Source organism: Chiloscyllium punctatum, chromosome 22 (assembly GCF_047496795.1).
Source record: "Chiloscyllium punctatum isolate Juve2018m chromosome 22, sChiPun1.3, whole genome shotgun sequence".
Taxonomy (NCBI): Eukaryota; Metazoa; Chordata; class Chondrichthyes; order Orectolobiformes; family Hemiscylliidae; genus Chiloscyllium; species Chiloscyllium punctatum.
Genome location: NC_092760.1, coordinates 44,858,042 through 44,879,182, shown reverse-complemented (window position 1 = coordinate 44,879,182; position 21,141 = coordinate 44,858,042). Strand labels below are relative to the sequence as shown.

Here is a 21,141-nt window from a genome sequence, read left to right as displayed (position 1 = left end):
ACACCTCCTTCTGGAATGTGTCTTTGCAAAGGTCTGGAGAACGCCCCAACGGTTTTAGTTGAGGTTCACCCAAGCAGCTCCATGATGCAGCGTTCTGGTCTGTTCTCCAGGATGGACACTGGTACAAACAAACACTGACTGTGCCTGGATGACCATCAATTCAGTGAAAGATGGTCTTTGATCTGCCTGAAAAACTTGCTGGTCTGCTAGCGCAAGGAGTTGACCTTGACCAGGCTTGCAGACTGACCCATTCCAAGGTTCAGGACTATGTGCTGAGGGATGCTTTAAAGCTTGGGACAGCTACTGCCAAAGTGCAATGGAGAAAGACCACTGTCTGAGATCTTGCTGCTGAAGTAAAATGGGGTCTGTTCAGTACCTCCGGTGCCTCAGATGTAGATATAGTTGTGTACAAGTAACAGATGGCTTGGGTTTGTTTACTGGATAGAGTCAAACTCCAGTGTTTGTTTGTTTCTTCATATGCTACTGTACAGAACTAAACTGCTTCAGTGACTATGTATATAAAAATTATTTTTGAAATTTAAAAAAATTGATAAGAGGAGTACATTTTCAGCTATGTTTCACTGACAGACAAATACTGGATAACAACGTCAAAGTGAACAAAACAACTATATTGTTTCTTCCATAATAAAAAAAATATCCTCAACACTCCAGTAATCAATGTGCGCCAGTACATTTTAGATCTCTGTATAAGTGATTATGATGCCAGTTCATGGTAAATAATGGACAAATTTAATCCCAGAATAAAATTTGACTTCATAAGCTTTTAAGTTCTTCTTTTCCTGGTTAGGTCACTGAACACATTCAGACAAAAAGGTTGCCAATATATTTTCGTTTGCTAAAAGAATAAAGCTTTAAGTATTGAGCCAAAATGGTGTCCTCATCACTTTTTTTAAAATCCCATGACTTCCATCTTAATTCTCTAATTTTTGCATTGTTCAATATGTTCAGAAAGTCCATAAATAGTATATTTACTGGACTATTGTACTTTGATCAACCTTTTCCATTAAATAATGCTCATGAAATATAACTTACCTTTACAAAATCCATACTGGCTTTCCTTGGTTAACCCATACCTATCTAAATCTAAGTTGATTATATCTCCAATATTGGCTTCCTGTGAGTTCTCCACTAAAGTGAAATTAACTATCTTCCACTTTCTAGAAACAGTGCTCTCACACATTACTAACCTTTCACAGCTCTAACATGACTGTTTTTAATGAGAATTGGTCATGATCAATGCCTCTGGTACTTCCATTTTCACTGCGTTCAGCAACCTAGGTGATTAACTAGCTCTCAATAAATCTAACCTTTCCATCTTGTGCATCTTTTTATCCTGTTCATTACTTCATTGCCTTTAGTGCACCTTTCACATCAGGATTTGGTTTCTTTGCACATTCAGCTGCAAACGCTTAATGCTTCAATTATTCCCAAGCATTTATCAAGACATGCTTCCAGGTAAGTGGAAACCTAAATACAAATGGAAATGTCATTTCCTAATGACATTATCCAGATAGCACCACAATTTTAAGCAGATCAAAGGTAAACAGCCCCAAATCAAGTAGTAAACAAGAGGATGATAGAGCTCTAAAGCTAGAAAAGCAACTAACTTAGTTTCACATCCTTAGGATTTCACAAACTATACAAAATGTTCCTCCTGTCTTTGATACATGACACATAAAGAGCCTCTTGGAAAACAGAACAAAGTGGGTAAAATTAAACAAAAGTAGATCAGAGTTCTGATAAAATTAAGCAATCACTACTCACGAAAAGTTTAACTATTCAATCAGTCTAATGCCCAAGTACCTATTTGACTGATCTCTTCATAGATGACTAACACCCACAATCCCTTGCTGGACCAGCGAGCTCACACTCACTGACCCACAAAAAACACTTCATAAACGTACCTGGACCATTTGTAACCTTGCACCCTACCCTTCACCTAGTGATTGTCCACACTCGAGCATTCTACCACTTACCTTACATGCTATTTGATAGCGGTCAAAAACTGAAAAAAAGTGTCAAGAACATGGCAGCAGGGTGCGGAGAAAAGGGGGTGCCATTTACTTCCTCTAATGGTTCTACACTACTCAAAAATAGGTGTCAGAGTGGAAGGATGGTCCCACACTTCTGAAGGCGCCCTGAGTAGGATTTTAGAAACATAGAGCGTTTACCTTTTGTTAAGAAGGGATGGTGTGGAAACATGCAGGAAATTGCCACTCCCTGGAAAAACTGATCTGTGGTTACTTGGGAGAAGTTAGACTACTAAATGTATAGTCTCAAATCAGAGTAAATATTCAACTGACAGTAAACTTACTGGTACACACTCACAAGTACAGCCCCGTCGGACTACTTACACAACCCTGACCTGAAATGCCCCCTACTCCACACACACTTCTCTGGCCCTGGGACTCAATATTCCCACCAGATCAATCATATTCCTGTTCTGTCACCCCCCCTCCCCCAACCTCTTTCATCCAGTCCAGACCTGGCCCTCACACACTTACCCTCTTCTCCTGCTGGACCAGAATTCTCCCATCCACCCTGAACTCTGCACCCCCCCACCCAAACAAAAAACCATTATGGTTTATTTGACCCTCTTGCCACCATACCATTGCAGCATACTAAGCCCTATCCATCTGGTGCTCGATCCTCTCACTTGATGTATTTGCTGTTTGATAGCCACTTTGATTCAGATTTCAGCAAACAGCAGCTGACTGCTGTGAAAAGGACCAAGTCTTGCCGCTCCAACAGAACTGTCTGAACAGACGTTTGGCTCTGCATTTCTGGAGGAGTTCAGTTTGGAATCTCCTCAGAAATTTGGATCCTGTTCCTTTTATAAAGCAAAGGCTGGTGTGGCAATCTGCATAAGAAAATGCAGGCCATTAAAATTCAGGAAGCAGTACTAAATAAGTTCCAGAATGTTCCATGGTGAAATATAGCTTGAGAAAAATCTGAAATGATAAGAATCAATATTTAGACTTGAAGTCTGTCAGATACAGACTCAGGCATTTACAGCACAGAGATTGGCTGTTCAATACACCATGTCAGCGTGTGGTCAATAAAGATCAGATTATATAACACCCCATTTTCCAGCCCTTGGACTACAGGTCTGGAGGCTATAGAAATACAACAAAATATCTAAATACGTAACACATATGGAGATGTTGACAACCACCATTTCAAACAGCGAGTTTCAGACACTTTTGTCACCCTTTCACCCACCAGCCCACTTCAACTTTATCTATGAATAGTCTTATTATTTTCAAATAAAGAAGTTATATTATTGCTTCACCAAGCCAATGAGAGATTCATACTTTCTGACCTGTGAGGCCTTTTGGACCCTGGAACAGCCTTGCGATAACATGGAGCTGTTCACCACTGGACACAAATATCACCATGTGGTGGAGTTATTTGGTGTGAAGTAGGAAGAGAGGAACATGCAGCCAAGTATGTGAAGTAGACCAATTAGTATTAAGTGAGTGCTATGCAATGGTATTTCAACAACCTTATAGTAAGATTAGATCTTGGTATATTTCAGATGACCATGCATAGTTGTATTTAGTTTACTATGCTTATTACATATGAAGGCTAACTCAAACTTGAAGAGTGTTCCTGACCATGCCTTTTCAAGGAGTCTGTTTTGAACCCAAACTCTTGGCATAAAACTGCATGACAGCAGACATATCAACAAAACCTAGAGTGTTCAGGGTGAAAAGGAGCTATGTTTCTTTATAAAAGGGAAGCTTACCAATCATCCAAATCCCTGGTCAGTGAAAGTGGAGGAAGTGGCAGTGTTTCCTGATAAAATTGGAGAATATTGACCTGGCTAGGAACATTTGAAAGAAAGGGGAGGAGAAAAGAACAAGTGTAGAGGTTTTGGTCAGAAAATCCAAATCACATAGGCTTGGCTAAAGGCACTGCAGCTAATGAAAGTGATCAGTGATAAACAAGAGATTGATGCTGAAGAATATGATCGCAAAGGATTGTTGTGCTGGAGGATTTTTCACAGATAGGCAAGAAGGGAAAGGCTAGGGAATAAATTTGAAAACCAGGAACAGAATTGTAAAAACAAACCAATGGTGTTAATTCACATGGAGCACAGGATGTGGTCGATGGGACTTGATGGGAGTTAAGATTTAGACCAGATATTTAGATAACTAAAAAAGGTAAAAAATAAAAGTCCAGTAGCCTGAAAGAATCTGGACAATTCAGCAAATGGGTAGAGCCATATTCTCTATTTAAATCTTTGACTGAAACAGAGCTCATGGGACATATTTTAGAAATTACTTTGTGTCTATACATCCTACTGCAAGGGCAGTGCTAAGACAGATGATATAACATTATCATGGTGCTCGGTTTAACTTCAAATCCTCCACCTTCAATAAAAGGATCATGGTAAATTAGGATTCCCATTGTGATTCCCTCAAATCGGAGCTCATTAATCCGTTCAGAAAAGCACACATTTAATGATAATGCAGAAAGTACTTTGGCAGCGAGGGGATTATTTGTAATACCCAAATTAAATTCTAGAGTTATTAAAGATCTCCACAATCAATCCAAGAAAATAACATAACTTAATACTGCACTATGCCTTTCTAATCCTCCCTTCTATTCTTAATAAAACTAAATCAAAATGAACTCAAAAGATCAAGTTTGGTAGCCCCTGAAAGTGGCTGTACAAAAGTCAAAATTGCAATTTGTAAATTGCAATATCATGTTCAGGGACAACAATGCAGCCAGCCACAGACAATCCTCCTTTCTACTGTTTATAAGTAAACCAACTAGCCAAACTAAATCGGATTCTGGTACATAGCGCCCAGGGAGCACTGGATTAGACAATGATAATTTCAGAAGGAAATTTATCAATTTAAAACAAAGTATTATTTTGCAGGCTAAGCACAGACACTGTGGTGCTCACCAATTATAGAGGGTAATTTATTTACTGCTTCAAGATAAACAAAAAGGGGCGCTGCAACAAAACTTAAATCACAACGAAATTTGCTAATTTTAATTCAGATATTGTTTTAAAGCTAATAATGCATCTTAGCCCAGAGAGAATAACATCCTTTTCTACTATTTTAACTAAAATAATTGACTAAATTAGAAATGACTGCCCTTAAGGGGAACTGTTAGAAAAATCAATTACATGGGGCCCACAGGGTGGGTGGGAGAGAGAGAGAGAGAGAGAGAGAGAGAGAGAGAGAGAGAGAGACTCCTTTCTGCTGTCACATAAACAGGCATCCTCCTTTTTATGAAGTCTCGGGGCCAGTCTAATTAGCAGTGGAGGAGGATGAACCATTGAGTCTGAACAATTGGCATTTTCACTCCATCAGGTTTAGCTTACAGGATGATGCCAATAGGTCAAGTTACATTGGCTAGTTATTCATAATTACAAAGACTATCAGGAACTAGAGATGACAAGTCTGAATCAGTGCCCACATAAAGGTTTTCCCTGATGCACAAGCACCCAAACACAATTAATTGCCAAGGAGGAAAGTGACTGACAGAGATATTCACAATGACTAAACAAAGACAGCCATGAAAGACGACAGTGGAAGTGGGAGAAGGAAGTTCTGAATTTGAATAAATGCATCAATATCTGCACCAAATTTCCTAACTGTATAAAAAGAGATCAGAAAATATGCTGGAAAGATGACAGAAAGTCTGCAAAAGGATCTAGACAAGTGAACAGACAAAATTTTAACAAATGGAATAGAAAGAGTGCAAAAATGTGAAGTTGACCATTTTGAAATTCTTTTTGTCCTTTCCAAAGTGAGGCACAACAGTAAGCTGCAGTAGATTAGATTTCCTACAGTGTGGAAACAGGCCCTTCGGCCCAACCAGTCCATACCAACCCTCGAAGAATAACCCATCTCCTTCTGACTAATGCACCTCACACTATGGGCAATTTACCTGTCCTGCGCACCTTTGGACTGTGGGAGGAAGCCGGAGCACCCAAAGGAAACCCACGCAGACACGGAGGGGGATTATGCAAACTCCACACAGACTGACAATCACCCGAGGCAGGAATTGAACCAGGGACCCTGGTGTTGTAAGGCAGCAGTGCTAACCACTGAGCCACCATGCCACCCAAGGACCTCAATGTGCTTGTATATGACAAAAAATTAGCAAGTATTTAGGGAGGCCATTACAACTTATTGAAAGACAGGTTAGGGAGGGCATGGGGGTTGGGAGAGTGCGAGAAGCTTGTGTATCAAAGTAGGGAAGTCTTACTAGAACCCTGTGGGTTACTGGCAATACCGTACATGGCATACTGTGTATAGATTTTGTTGCCTGACGTGAGGAGGAATAAAGTCATAAATGAAGATGAAAATTACATCAGTCTCTTCTCCTGTTGCAGGCTTAGCTTGCTCGAAGATCCTTCCTAAAGCGAAGTCTGTGAAAACCTGAACTCAGATTCAGATACTGCCATGGTTTTGGAGAGTTGGGAATGCTGCCACAGGTGAGCCAAGCAGAGTCCTGTGAATGACCAGAGGCTCTTTTATTTCATTTCAACAAGTTGGGGTTCTTGACAGTGCTAAAATGAACAAAGCTACTCTGTCTCCCAGTGCTGCTGTTTCAAAATATCGGTGTTCAGATGATGATCTTGAATGTAAAAATAGCTGCTGTTTTAAACTGTCAAATCATGCTTCCTTATTAGATATTAGGTTAATCCCAGCTCGGGAACACAGACTCATTTTATTTTTAAAGCTTTAGACTGTTACAAGTGATTAACTTTTTAAAATGGTCTCAGCCATTAGCTTGATTAACTGTAATTCTTTCAGGTATTTGGCAAGATGATCTCTTTGGGCCTCAAGGAAAACCACTGTCAGTTAATTTTCTGTTTATCCCTGGAAATGGTGACTGAATTTCACAAAAGATCCCTCATGATTCTCAGACAAATGACAGCCCGGTCTCAGTTATGGTTGAGTCTTGTAAAACTTATTGCAACCATTTTAGAATGCAAGTCTAGTTTATTACGGATAACTACATGTATGACAACCTGGGAGCTCTACTTTCTTTGAAAGCAATAAGAGCCAGAATCCTGATCCCACACCTAGAGTTTCAGAAGATATTTTGCAGCTATTGTCTTCCTCTCAAAAGATACCTTCACAAAACAAAAATAGTAGTATTTTGAAATTGTATCATGAGGGGCTGAACAGTTGCCCTTGGACTAGACAACAGGAAGTGATCTCTTTCAAGTCAGCGCCGTACCCAGAAGGTGCATACATGGTGGTGGCCAATTTAGTGGCTGCTCTCTGGTCTGTTGCCCCTAATAAAATGCTTGCAGATCATCCCGAAACTGTCCGCCCAATACCTTTACTTCCATCATTTAAAAAAAAAGGTCAGAAGTGGGAATGTTCAGCACTTTGGGCTCTCTACAGCCAGACATGCAAATAACACCCCACAACTGCCAGGCAATGACATCTCCAACAACAGTTAGGAATTCTACAGTAAGTATCTCAGTTTCTGCCTGTCCACCATCTATAAAATGCTAGGAGCATGATGCAGTGCTCCCCACTTGTTCGCATGAGTACAGCTCTAGCAACAATCAAAGCTTGACATGATCCAGGATAAAATTATCTTGCTCCAATGGCATCATATCATTCACTTTCGCTTCCGTCAAAGTTTATACACTGCTGTTGTGCAGTGGAAACACAGCCATCATCTGCAGGTTGCCCTCCAACCTACACTCCCCATCCTGATTTGGAAATTTGTTGCTGTTCCTTCATTGTTAGAGTCCTGGAACCGACAGCTCCATAGACTACAATAATCAAAAGGTGGCTGGCGAAAGTGAGGACTGCAGATGCTGGAGATCAGAGACAAGATTAGAGTGCTACTGGAAAAGCACAGCAGATCAGACAACATCCAAGGAGCAGAAAAATTGACGTTTCAAGCAAGATCCTTCATCAGGAATCATATCTGATGAAGGGTTCTTGTCTGAAACATTGATTTTCCTGCTCCTCTGATGCTGCCTGACTTGCTGTGCTTTTCCAGCCGCACTCTAATCTTGAGTCCAAGGTGGTAGCTTACCACCACCCATATCTTAGTTACATTAGTAGTAGGCAGTTCATCAATGCATGACCAATGGTGACCAACGAGCCTGCAACTGCAAAATGTGAATGTATCAATGTCTGATCACACTTGAAGAGCAGAAGTAATATCTGAGGTCACTTGAGATTAGCAAACATCCAAAATATTGGGTGGGAGGTTGCTAAATAGTGAGAACCTTATTGTATTGGAGTGACCATTACCCCTAGGGGTGCAGTCCCTGAGGCCATATGTTGCTCAGAGAGAAAAGAAATCCCATTACCAAAAGTTCACGAGGTGGCAGCTAGGTTCACTGGTCCATTTGCCACATGGCAACAGCACCCTACTGCTAGATAAAATGCCCATGAAGTAAGGAAGGTGTTCTTCATTGTTCCTTAACTGGCTCAACTGAACTTTGAAAGGTTAATACATTTGCCAGCTTTCGGCAAAGCAGCCTTCCTGTAACATTTTTCCAGCCCGTCACTAAGGGACTGGTTAAGTAGTTTGAAAAGCCACATAAACTTATGTTCAACCGCAAGGGAAATGATGTGCAAAACAAAACAATTGTGCTCTAAAATTTCTTATGACAGCTTGAAATTTCCTTCCCCAGAATAAATTGGACCACATCACAATTATTAGACTTTATACCAAACTATTGGAATTCCAGGCCATTATTTATTGTATTCCAGCAACATTAAGGCATTTATTATTCGCTACAATTTAGGAAACCGCCTCGGCTTAACAACACCTTTAAAAGATGCCGCCTTCTTTCCATGCTCATAATATTTGATCGTAAAATTAGGAACTAGAGTAGGTCAGGAGCCTCTTGGGTTTCATCTACCATTCAATTAGATCATGGCTGATCTGCAGTTTAACTCCATTTTCCTGCCTTGGCTCCACAATCACTTGATACCCTCAATAAAGATTATAGGTCATAGCCTTAAAAAGCTGCAATTATTCCAAGCAATTGTCCTTTGAAGACATGGCAGGTTACATAAACACACGACCTCAAAATCCTGGAAGTCCATTCTCAAATGCACAATGGGTGTTAGCTGCATGGACTTCAGCAATTCAACAAGGCATCTCAAAACCATTGAATAGGCTGACAATAAACGCCAGTGGAATCAAGACCACCCACATCATATAAAAGGAAGGGAACGATAGATTAAAGCAATATTACTAATAAGCTGATGGTAGTTGTCTTTTTGACCATGTTCTAAAATTTACCTCGATCTGGGGTTGGGGGGCAGGGAGTTTGACAAATGACAGCAAACAGCATTCAAGAGTAACATTGCGTTGCAGTATGGAAGGGCCCTCTTCAGCCTGTTATACTTGTCCTAGCTCTCAGTACTACTACTCAGAACAAAATAAAATTGATCGTTAGCAGACCAAACCTCGCAGAAAAGCCTTCCTGACAAAAGAAAATAAAAAAGGGGTTTAAATCTTCTATTCTAGTTTGTATCCATAGCTCATGATTTTAATGTTTTGCCACACCCCATTCATTGGGTGCTACTCTATGCACAACCGGCATGTTCTGAGAAAATAAAGGGGCGAGATGCACATTTGAAAACCTTGTATGCTATTACATTAAGAGTCATTAATCCCATAGAAAATTCCAATTAATGCAACTTCATGTATATACAATGGCACCAATAGTCTGCAGGTTTGATCATTTACATTATATTAGGGAAGGTTCCTTGCTGTCAGCGTCTGTCATCAGCAATAGTTTACTAATGTGAAAATGCTGGAAGGGTAATATTCATAAATACAACTGGAAAGAATTAGGAATTCGAAATGAGAAGGCTGCTTTATTGTGTGTTTTAAAGCAAGACTGCTGCCTGCGTATTGAGACAGCCTAGTATCTCAGTCAATAAAGGGTTGTCAGAGGCAGCTTGCTTCTCATCATTAAGTAAGGCTCAACTCTTCCGTACTGTATTTATATATGTGCAGAGTAGTTTTCAAGTACATTTCTTAGTGTAGTGTGCAAGACATCTCTTCACATGCTCAGTCGAGTGGTGTCTTCTTCACTGATGTTAGTTATCTGATTAATTCCATCATGACGGAGATCAATCTCATTACACCACACAATAAAAACTAACAAAGGTGCTTTGGGGACAGTTTGGAACTGAACAAGACACATTCCTTATTTTTTAATGACAGAATTTGAGGTCAATGATCTGCACAGCCTTGAAAGCAATTGCAATCCACTGTTGTTTACATGGAGATTGGTTACTATAGCAACAAAAGTGAACTATACTCCCTGTCCTGCAACAGTTCAACCGAGTTCTTGAGGATTATACAAATATTGACTGCTGTTAACGACCAGCAGGAGTGAGCTATCACAATAGGCGCTTTCAGTTGTGCACTGCAGCTGAATGCAAACACCCAATCTTCCTGTCATCAACAGACTTTGTCAAGGTAAATTTTCTGTGTTTACCAACAGAAGTATAATCTCACATGTATGCTGAGTCTACATCACAAATTTGTTTTAAAATAGCAGCAGAATATTAGGTGTTACTGAAAGCTGTATTCATGTCTGAGAATTTCTGGAGACTTGGGACATAATTCATGCTGGTGTGAGTTTACTGAAGACTCTGGCGAAGGTGTCATCTTTTAGGTTGAGGTTTTAAACCACACAAGATGACTGTAAACATTCCTATGGCATGATTATTGAGGAGGAGCTGATGAGCTGTCGCTAGAGTCTTGGCTAATATTGCCCATTATCCAACACGGATAACAGTTCCAGGTCATCACATGCCCACAGTCAAAGGGGTGTGTTTGATTACTTCCTCTTCCCTGCAAGCCTCCTGACCACAGGATTAAAAATAAATGGGCATCATGTAACCATCACAAACCTTGACACAATTTGTTGTGTACTGTAGGGCTCCATAAGAGCAGCCCAAGCAGCAGGGGCCTGTTCTCAATTTGCACGGCAGCTTGGCTTTGAAAGTTTGCATGCTACTTCCCCACATGCATAGATTCCATCTGGAGTCACAAACTGTTTCAGTGTAGTCCTGGTTAGCCTTTAGCCATCTCCTAGTTTTTTTTTTGTGCTTCCTTAAATACTGCAGCAGTCCTTCATGCTAGCTGAACAAAGGCATGGGGAATGGCTTCAGCATATTAGGTACTAAACGGCATGATATGGTAGTTACGGTTACACATACCAATTGGACAGGAAGGGAGTAGAGTCTCTTTTGATTGCACTACATCTTAGTGTGGACGTGCGGCACTGAAGAGTGATGTGTGCGCAATCAGTGGCATCCTGCAAGATAGGGAAACCCACAGTCTTCACGGCTACATGCACACTTCACATGCTTTGCTCCAGCAAGTAGTGAAACGTATTCATCGCTCTTAGAATATAAAGCCTTGGTCACTTTCCTCATGCATCAGATGACTGGTAAACCCATGACCACTTCCATCTAGAAGGCCAAGGTCAGCAGATAAATGGGAACACCACCAACTACAAGTTTCCCTCCAAGCCACTCACCATCCTGACTTGGAAATATGTTGCTATTCTTTTACCGGTTGCTGGAATCCCCTTCCTAAGGGCATTGTGGGTCAACCCACAGTAGGTGGACTGCAGCGGTTCACCAGCACCTTCTCAATAGCAACTAGGAAATGGGCAATAAAGGCTGGCCCAGCCAGTAACGCCCACAACCCACAAGTGAATAAATAAATTCATACATACATCTGGGTGATACAGCAAATATCACTTGCGCCTGCCAACAATGAGGCTGGCCCAATGGTTCATGACTACATGAGTTCACATCCAATGGCAATGCCTTCCTCACCCAGCAAGCCATGTTACATTTCAAGGAGCGCTCCCCATCTCATGCTTAGGGCTAAAGCTTACTCAAGGGCAGGGTTCATGCTTCTCTCTACCCACTCCTGGTCTCTCTTACCATGGGTAAAATATTGGCAACAGAACGAGCAAGCATTTAATTGGTCATCAAGGGCCTCAACTGGTCTACAGAAGAGAGTGTTGCTTACCATTTCTGCTACAAATCAGTAAAATATCCACAAGAGTGGTCAAACACCACTGGACTTCTGTGAAGTTCAATTTTACACACCCACTTGCCAACCTATCCATGAAGAAAGTAAGGACTGCAGATGCTGGAGATCAGAGCTGAAAATGTGTTGCTGGAAAAGTGCAGCAGGTCAGGCAGCATCCAAGGAGCAGGGGAAATCGACATTTCGGGCCTGAGCCCTGCTTCAGGAACGAGAAAAGTGTGCCAAGCAGGCTAAGATAAAAGGTAGGGAGGAGGGACTTGGGGGAGGGGCGTTGGAAATGTGATAGGTGGAAGGAGGTTAAGGTTAGGGTGATAGGCCGGAGTGGTGGGGGCGGAGAGGTCAGGAAGAAGATTGCAGGTTCTCACCTAATCGCATTTCCAACTCCCCTCACCCAAGTCCCTCCTCCCTACCTTTTATCTTAGCCTGCTTGGCACACTTTCCTCATTCCTGAAGAAGGGCTCATGCCCGAAATGTCAATTCTCCTGCTCCTTGGATGCTGCCTGACCTGCTGCGCTCTTCCAGCGACACATTTTCAGAACCTATCCCGTGGGTCATGTAAAATTCCAGTAACTTCCCCCTGCTGATGATTAGGGAATTCCTCTCTGACAACCCTATGGATACAACTTATTTGTCAAAACCAATCTCCTCTCTTTGAGCAGTTCATTTTGTTTGATGATCTTGCCTCCAACAGGAATGTATATTACTGCATATCTGTGTCTGGGAGCATTTAGTTTGTATAAGATTCTTGAGTCAGGACAGAGTTCTTTTGGACAAGATGCACAAAGACAATTAGGCCATTTAGCTCATCAAATGTTGGAACAGATTCAATCATGGCTAAAGTGTTTCTCAACCTTATTCTCCTGTCTTTTCCGCATAACCTTTGACCCCCTTACTAAATCAAGAACCTCTCCCATTCTTGAATACATTAAATGACTTGGCCTCCACAGCCTTCTGTGACAATGAGTTTCACAGATTTACTACTCTCAGAATCATAGTATCCCTACAGTGTGCAAACAGGCCCTTCAGTCCAACAAGTCCACACCAACTCATCCAAAGAGTAACTCACCCAGACCCATTTCCCCTACCCTATATTTACCCCTGACTAATGCACCTAACCTACATATCCTTGGACACTATAGGCAATTTAGCATGGCCAATTCTTCCAACTAGCACATCTTTGGACTGTGGGAGGAAACTAGAGCACCTGGAGAAAACCCACACAGATACAGGGAGAACATACAAATCCCACACAGAGAGTCGCCCCAGACTGGAATCGAACTCGGGTCTTTGACTCTGTGAGGCAGCAGTGCAAACCACTGAGCCACCATGTCGCCCTCAGGCTGAAGAAATTCCTCATCTCAGTTCTAAAGGGTCACCTCTTCATGAAGAGGCTGTGCTCTCAAGTCCTAATTTCTCCTGCTAGTGGAAACATCTTTTCCATGTTCACTTTAACCAGGCATCTCAGTATTCTTTAAGTTTCAATGAGATCCTCTCTGATCCTTCTAAACTCCATTGAGTACAGATTCAGAGTCCTTAACTGCTCCTTATATGACAAGCCCCAGGATTATTCCTGTAAACCTCCTCTGAAGCCCCTCCGAGGCCAGCACATCCTTCCTTTCATATGGTGCCCAAAACTGCACACAATATTCCAAAAGTAGTCCAACCAGAGCCTTATACAGCTTCAGCAGTACATCTCTGCTTTTGTATTTTAACAGTCTTGAAATAATTGCTAATATAATATTTGCCTTCCTAACCACCAACTGAACCTGCATTTTAACCTCAAAAGAATCCTTAACTGGGAGTCATACGTGCTTTACTGGTTCAGATTTCTGAAACATTTCCCCTTTTCAAAAATAGTCTATGCGTCTATTTTTCCTTTCAAAGCCCAAAACCCCTCCCCCTTTCCACATTATATTCTCGCTGCCACTTCTTTGTCCACTCACCTACCCTGTTCAAATCCTTCAGCAGCCTCCCCACTTCAACACTACCTGTCCCTCCACCTATCTTTGTGCTGTTACCTGCAAATTTAGCAACAACATCTGCATTTCCTTCATCCAAAGTGTTAGCATATAACCTGAATAGCTGTGCTCTCAACACTGACCCCTGTGGAACTCAATTTGTCAACAGTTGCCATCCAGAAAAAGATCTTTTAACCCTACTTTCTGCCAGTCAGCCAATCCTTTATCATACCAGTACCTTGCCACTAACACCATTGGCTCTCTCCCAAATGCCACATCATTCCCTGAACATGTGTAAATTTAAAGTCCAAAAATCAAATACTTCCGCTAGCTTAGAGGTCGTAGAAAGCATCATCCACAAATTGCTGGGTTATTAAATTTTTAAGCAACTCAATTGTGGACTCCTTCCTGCCAAACATGCATGCAGCTGCAGATATCTAGGAGACGTTACTAGCTGGAGTATTGATCTCTGAAACAACAGTACTGAGACCCAATCATCACCGCATTATTCTGCTTAATTCAAGCAAACAGTTGGCACACACGAACTAATGCTCTCACCAAGCTGGCACCCAGTGTACTTGCATGAAGAGTGTGTACAGCTTCAGTGGGTGCTATTTTGGAGGCAAAACAGCATGAGTCACGCTGAAAACCTGATTTCAGGCACCACATTTTGAGGGCAAGATCCTTCTACTTCACATATACTGACAATGTGTAAACAGTGGCAGGAGAGGCCTCATTCACAGCAAGTTTTTCCTAATCGGATTGTGGCTGCCATCTGTCTGTTCAAACCAGCATGAGTGTTTAAATGATATAAAAAGAGAGAGAGAAAAAAAAATCAGTTCCCCATTTAATGCTGAAAATAGAGGTCATCTTCATGAATGACAAAGCAAGCTCATTAAAAAAAAAACTCATTCCAACATTTCCCAGTCCTACTTTTGCCCATGTTGGGTTTTAGACTTCACAAGTAACAATGGCCTCTTTTGCCATCTCGAAAATGCAAGCTCATTTGACCCTGGTACTGCTCTTCATTTCAAAACACTGATTTTTCTCAGAGACTGTCTTTTCTAACCTATAAAAGAAAACCAAGTCTGCTGTTTTGCCTCCAATATCAAGCCAGTACGAACAAGCCAAGAGTTTGGCCTTGGGATTTGTTCAATTTTCAAGGTGGAAAAATTATTTGGGGTTGTGGGGTTGTGGGATTGTGGTCGGGGGGGGAAGGAAGGGTGCAGGGTGCACTGAGATCGGTGTCCCTCTGAACCAGAGAGCATGGCTTCAAATCCCACCTACTCCAGAGGAGGTGTGTAATAACATAGCTGGACAGGTTTATTAGAAAATATCAAAAAACTCAGCACTGGGACTTTCAAGCTTTTCTGGAAAAGTAGACCCAGCTATGCCTGTTGTAGCAACTCAACCGCACCCTGAAAGGAACATTTCAATAATCCCGTCAGAACGTGGTCTCATTTCCCTTCTAGCATGCTTGCTCGGTATCCTGTTCTATTGGTGTGCAGAAAAGGTGGCACAGTGATGATCCCAAACCCTGAAGGCTATGTGAAAATCTCAGCTAGGAGGAGATGAGCAAGTGAGCCTCATTTCATGTCCTGTGCTGGGGTAGCTTCTGACCATGTAGCTAGCCCAAGGTCCTCAAGACCCTGAAGTTTGACATCAGCATCTCCACAGCACAGCGAAAATGACTGAAAAATAACTGCCATTAAATAGACTACCACTAAACAAACTCATATTTTGTTTCTGCACATATTCTACTTGCATCAAGATATTAAAAAAACACACCAAACTGTCACTATAAAAGAAAACTTCACATTGATCTGACCTAGATTGTCAGGAATTCCAGCAAAAAAAATTAAGTCAATAAATAGCAAGAAAAGTAAGAGATAATTTAAAAAGCTAAGTGTAGATCTGGGTAGTATAATATCCTAATTTTATTATTGGCTCATTGCCCAAGAAGAGGGCAGTAACAAAGTTTGGTTTACTGCTGGATTATCATGCCATTTATAATATTGGAACATTTGCAATGGTGGAAGGTTCACGCAGACTAACTTTGCTAACCATAGATAGCTGTCCCTCACAAATGTAGCCAGATATGGAGTGCCATAAGAATAGGCGCAGTGCTCACTACTTTTCATCATTTGTATACATGTTTTGGATATGAACATAAGAGATATAGTTAGTAAGTTTGTAGATGACACCAAAATTGAAGTGTAATGGACAGTGAAGAAGGTTACCTCAGATTACAATGGGATCTTGATCAGATGGACCAATGGGCTGAGGAGTGGCAGATGGAGTTTAATTAAATAAATGCAAAGTGCTGCATTTTGAGAAAACAAACCTTAGAAGGACTTGTACACTTAACAATAGGGAGCGTTGCTGACTAAAGAGACCTTGGAGTACAGATTCATAGCTCCTTGAAAGTCGAGTCACAGTAGATAGGATAGTGAAGGCGGCATCTGGTATGCTTTCCTTTATTGGTCACAGCATTGAGTACAGGAGTTGGGAGGTCATGTTACGGCTGTACAAGACGTTGGTTAGGCCACATTTGGAAGATTGCATTCAACTCTGGTCTCCTTCCTATCGGAAGGATATTGTGAAACTTGAAAGGGTTCAGAAAAGATTTACAAGAATGTTGCCAGGGTTGGAGGATTTGAGCTATAGGGAGAGGCTGATTTCCCTGGAGCATCAGAGACGGAGGGGTGACCTTATAGAGGTTTATAAAATCATGAGGGGCATGGATAGGATAAATAGACAAAGTCTTAGCGAGTTGAGAAGATTTGTAGCTCAGGTTGAGGTTCTCGATGTGAGGTTTGCTCACTGAGCTGGAAGGTTCATTTCCAGATGTTTCGTCACCCTACAAGGTAACATTTTGAGTGGGCCTCTGGGCAAATCACTGTTGATAATTCCCACTTTCTATTTAGATGTTTGGGTTTCTTTGGGTTGATTTTGTCATTTCCTGTGCTGACATCATTTCCAGTGGTGCTGCCATTTCCTGTTCTTTTTCTCAGGGATGGTAAACGGGGGTCTAACGCAATGTGTTTGTTGATAAGAGTTCCGGTTGGAGTGCCATGCTTCTCGGAATTCTTGTGTGTCTCTGTTTGGGTTGTCCTAAAATGGATGTGTTGTCCCAGTTGAAGTGGTGTCCTTCCTCATCTGTATGACCCACTCTCACTAGTATCCTTAAATACAGATGAGGAAGGACCCCACTTTGACTGGGACATCACATCCATTCTAGAACAAGCCAAACAGAGACATGCACGAGAATTCCTAGAAGCATGGCATCCCAACCAGAACTCTATCAACAAACACAGAGTTAGACCCCATCTACCACCCCCTGAGAAAAACAGAAAATGGCATTACCACTGAAAATGATGTCACCACAGGAAATGACATCACAAACCCAAAGAAACTCAAAAATATAAATAGAAAGCAGGAATTATCAACAGTGCTTCACCTGGAGATCTACTGAAGATGTTACCTAGTAAGGTGATGAAGCGTCTGGAAATGAACCTTCTAGTTAAGTAGCAAACCTATATCCAGACAAAGTCTTTTCCGGGGAGGCACAGTCGAGAACTAGGAGGGCATTGGGTGATGTGTGTAATAAGTGAGCTGTCAGAGGAAGTGGTGGAGGTTGGTACAATTGCAACATTTAAAAGGGCATTTGGATGATACCCAAATGATTAGGAAGGCTTTACAGAGATATGAGCCAGCTGCTGGCAAATGGGACTAGATTAGGTTGGGATATCTGGTCTTCATGTACCAGTTGGACCATGCTGTACATCTAGATTAGATTAGATTAGATTACTTAGTGTGGAAACAGGCCCTTTGGGCCAACAAATCCATACCGATCTGCCGAAGTGCACCCACCCAGATCCATTCCCCTACATCTAACACTACAGACAATTTAGCACAGCCAATTCACCTAATCTGCACATTTTTGGACTGTGGAAGGAAACCAGAGCACACAGTGGAAACCCACGCAGACACAGGGAGAATGTGCAAACTCCACACAGTCAGTCGCCTGAGGCGGGAATTGAACCCAGGTCTCTGCGCTATGAGGCAGCAGTGCTAATCACCGTGCCACCCACTCAGAGTCAATGTAATATGAAGAATTACTAAAGGCAGTAGTTTCGTTTTGCTGATATTGACACTTAGTAAAAAGGCATGGAGTATTTTCCAAGGCTCAAACACCATGCTCTCACTTTATTCGTGCTTCCAGAGGTAATTCTGTTTCCATTGGCAACCTCCGCAAAATAATTTGAGAGTCACTGCAAAACTAAAAGCCAAAAAAAGAGTTAATAATTCAACTCAGAGCAAAACAGAATGGGAATCCGAAATTCAAATTTCTTACAAAATGATATACCTTATTAACTCAGCCAAAATTGGTTTTTCAACAGAATAATTTAAGCACAATAGAACAATTTAAAATACAGTTTCTCTTAATTTCAAATTCTGACATTCCCTGGCTACATGAGGTGACTCATACACACATACATCTCAAATTTCAATAGACAGGGTAATATATCTAATTTACAACTCGAGTGCATTAACAGAGTTACCTAATTACAATGGATAGACACATCAGACTCTTAAATAAGCCACGGTGGTATTTTCCCGTTCTCTCTCCATCCCACTCCCCAAACACCCTCCTGCCCAAGTGGTGACCAAAGCAACGGTCCCCTTTAGCTATAAACATCCTCCACTATCGGTCTCACTCTGTGTCCATAGAAATTGTCAAGCACCATTTTATTTGTTCCTACTAACACACAAACCAAAGGCAGGCTCACTTCCCAATGTGCTAACAGGTGACCTGTTTAGACAATGCAACGAGGGTCAAGACGTTTACACATCGATATTGAAATTCAAACAGGAATACCGGTCCACGCTCAAATAACAAATCAGCAAAACCCACCCCAAAAGATTATTAATTTCCCAACTGATGATATAGCCAAGGAGTCATTTCAAAGAACCGCTGTTACCACAGAATCAGATTTCAATTTAAGCTTCCTGAACAAGGTTGGAAGCACAGGGAGTTAATAGTTTAATGTCTGCCCACAGGTTCACGTAATACCTAATGTGAAGCAGAAAGCTCGTAATTTGCTTACCAATAAGCCAGGTCCTTCTCAGGTTCACTGAAACTTTTCAGCCATTAAACCTGCTGTACTTTTGTCTGGAGGTGAAGAGTCAGTGCTTTTATTTCCTCTCCTTGTCGGTTGAACTTTGCTCTTGCAGGTATATATCAATGCAGCCAGTTCTATCACCGCCACCCTGCTTCTCTAATTCCAGAGCCCTTTTTTTGCTGGACAGACCAGTATCACTACGTCACTTGTTGGCCGGCTGCTTCTGCTCAGTGCTCTATTTTTCAGTGAAGTGGCTGCACAGAGCAGTGTTAACACCCTGTACTGCAGGTAGATACAGTAGAGACTGATTCTACAGGTGGGAGGGACTTAAAGCAGTAAAACAGGCTGCAAACAGCTGTTATTTAAATAGACTGGGACATACTTTTTATATCTCAGCTGTCATTTAAATTAACTGAATATTCCATCGCTGTTGTTTACCAACCTCTCCAGCACACAGTTCAATAATTAAACAGGTATCATAACATGGATTTGTATAGACTTTGTCATTTACTCATCATGGGCGCGGGGTAGGGTCTGAGGGTGGAAGGGAAGGTAGGACAAAGAATAGAGGAAACAACAATAAAGGATTGAACAAAGAAATTAGTTATTACAGAGGCTTTTTGAAAGAAGGGAGAGCATCCATATAAAGGTTTTGAACTAGTGTGCATAAGGAGAAATTAAATGAAGAAACAGAGGCAACCAGGTTTTGTGAAAATGTGTTGTTAACTGGTTAAAGGACGCTTAGAGCACTGGGAGTGATTAACCACTGCTCAGACTGGGAATAGAGAACATTAGTGCACGCATCTAATTGGTTGAGACCATGTACACATAGAAACAAACATAAATAAAAGCAAAGGACAGGAAAATATTAGCCAGTCTGTTGAGCCTTATATTTACATACACCTTTAATGTTATAAAATATTCTATGTTCCAGTGCAAGCACTATAGACTGAACAGCTCCTTCTGTACCATAGCATTTCTGTGATTCTGTGAAAACAAAATGTCAACATTGAGACATATAAGGACTTATTAAGTCAGATAATCAAAAGCTTGGTAAAAGTGAGGCAGAGTGGACTAGGGAGGGACTGTTGATGCTTAAGACCTGGGTAAATGATTGCAATCGATCAAAACAGAAATGTTCAAGAGGCCAGATTAGATAAGCAGATATGTCTCAGATGATTATTGGGATGGAGGATGTAATAAAGATCATGAGGGAAGAGGGCATGGATAAATTTGGAAACAAGATGAACGTTTTAAAATCAAAACGTTGCTTCACTAGGAGCCAGTGGGTCAGTGGGCATATATGGATAAACATGACTCTATCTTTGTCTTAACTTTTACGACATTATAAATGGTGTCAAGCTGCCTGAGGGCAGTATGAGACCAGTATGTGGGAATAGACTGGAGGAAACAAATGCATGAATGAGGGTTTTAGCAGTAGATGAACTGAGATAAGAGTGAGGTCAAGCAATAATAGTGTTGAATATGATACCAAGGTTGTGAACGGACTTGTTTTGTCTCAGTTGCCTGCCTGGAACAAGAATAGAGTTGGAAGTTGGGAAATAAGGCTTGACATAGTGATCAAAAGTAATAATTACAATCTTCCCAATATTTTACTTAATATTGTTGACTCTTAACTGCCTTTGAAATGGTCTAGCAAACCATTCCCTATAAGGGAAAATGAAGTTGCGTAATCACCACATCTCATAGAGTCATAGAGATATACAGACCCTTTGGTCCAACCTGTCCATGCCGACCAGATATCCCAACCCAATCTAGTCCCACCTGCCAGCACCTGGCCCATATCCCTCCAAACCCTTCCTATTCATATACCCATCCAGATGCCTCTTAAATGTTGCAATTGTACCAGCCTCCACCACATCCTCTGGCAACTTATTCCATACACGTACCACCCTCTGTGTGAAAAAGTTGCCCCTTAGGTCTCTTTTATATCTTTCCCCCCTCACCCTAAACCTATGCCCCCTAGTTCTGCA

General features: G+C 41.5%; 2 protein-coding genes across 5 annotated transcripts in view; one reads left to right on the top strand and one right to left on the bottom strand.

The window, feature by feature from the left end:
• The window catches only part of eps8l2 (EPS8 signaling adaptor L2), a 164,153-nt gene extending 144,731 nt beyond the window's left edge, over positions 1-19,422 (bottom strand). For 2 of the 3 annotated variants that reach the window (XM_072592188.1, XM_072592191.1), the window contains exon 1: positions 19,133-19,422. The gene's annotated coding sequence lies outside the window, so the exon portion shown is untranslated. The remainder of the gene's footprint in view (positions 1-19,132) is intronic. The other variant, XM_072592190.1, reaches the window with a different exon arrangement.
• The window catches only part of saxo4 (stabilizer of axonemal microtubules 4), a 183,919-nt gene continuing 169,180 nt past the window's right edge, over positions 6,403-21,141 (top strand). The window contains exon 1 of one of the 2 annotated variants that reach the window (XM_072592193.1): positions 6,403-6,484. In XM_072592193.1, coding sequence (XP_072448294.1) covers positions 6,453-6,484 — 32 coding nt within the window. In that variant the 5' untranslated portion in view covers positions 6,403-6,452. The remainder of the gene's footprint in view (positions 6,485-21,141) is intronic. The other variant, XM_072592192.1, reaches the window with a different exon arrangement.